We start from the raw sequence: 1,082 nt of genomic DNA, 5'->3' as shown, positions 1-1,082 counted from the left end.
GGAACGCGATCAATGGGAAAAGGCATGTGAAAAGACTGGTTCAAGCGACAAAACAACAACTTCTGGGAAGACCCCTATTGGGAGAAAGGGGAACACTCTGGAGCACAAGAACCCAGATGACTCTTTATCTCTAAAAGGGTCACAGTTCAAGAACGTGCTCAGTCCGCAGACGATGATGCTGCTCAAGGATGAGGCACTGGAACGAAGTCACAGGTGGATTGTTGATTCCGGCGCTAACGTCTGCATCGCAAATGATAAAGCTTGGTTTTCTGAATTCCAGAAGATTTCATACACTGTTGGAACCGCAAATAACGGCGGCCTACACATTGACGGAGCAGGGACCGTACCTCTCCACCTGATCACTGATGGCAATGACCCAGTTGAGCTGGAGTTACACAATGTGGCTTATGCTCAGGATGCCAGATGTAACATCCTGTCGTTGTCATGGATCGCTGAAAAGGCGAAGCTCAGAGGAATCTGGGGCATCAAGGGAATATCCATCATAACTGCTGATGGGTTTGAAATAGGCCATGCCAGCCTAGTCGATGGACTTTACCACTTGCAAGTCAACCCACCAATGACTGAAGCCCCGAAAGAGTCTCATCGCCGGGAAGAGGAGTCAATCGCACTGCAAGTCAACGGCACAGAAGATTCTGATGCTGTGGGAAACGGCAGCACACTGGCACCCGACCAACGTCTCCCACCAGGCGTCCAGCCACCATTCGTCGTGTCCCTACTGGATTATGATAACCCAGTCTGGAAGTGGCACAGGCGAATGGGCCATCTCAGCATCCAAAGCCTGAGAGACCTCCTCAAAGTGAGCAATGGCATCGACCTAACTGACAAACAACTGCAAGGAGAGTTAGGTGTCATGTGCCCGTCCCCGTCTGCGCTACTACCAAAGCAGTAAACAGAGTTCCTAGAGATCCTGCGACTCGACGAGCGACGAACCCTGGAGAAATGATGCATGCAGACGCGTGGGGTCCATACCCCGTCAGTGCCTGGGATAGTACGATATACATTTTGGCCATGACTGATGACGCGACTCGTTTCACTTGGTCAGCAAGATATATGACCAAGAA

The 1,082-nt window shown here is 50.9% G+C and overlaps 1 protein-coding gene across 1 annotated transcript; it reads left to right on the top strand.

The window, feature by feature from the left end:
* Nucleotides 1–172: 172 nt before the first annotated feature.
* On the top strand, nt 173–910 carry BBA_08955 (pol polyprotein; the record flags this gene model as incomplete). Its single annotated transcript, XM_008604052.1, has 1 exon — nt 173–910. One exon carries the CDS (start codon nt 173–175, stop codon nt 908–910), a length of 738 nt encoding a protein of 245 aa, XP_008602274.1.
* Nucleotides 911–1,082: the final 172 nt, after the last annotated feature.

Source organism: Beauveria bassiana (assembly GCF_000280675.1).
Source record: "Beauveria bassiana ARSEF 2860 unplaced genomic scaffold BBA_S00043, whole genome shotgun sequence".
NCBI lineage: Eukaryota > Fungi > Ascomycota > Sordariomycetes > Hypocreales > Cordycipitaceae > Beauveria > Beauveria bassiana.
The sequence above is the reverse complement of the archived record's forward strand: the minus strand, read 5'-3'. Positions and strand labels throughout refer to the sequence as shown.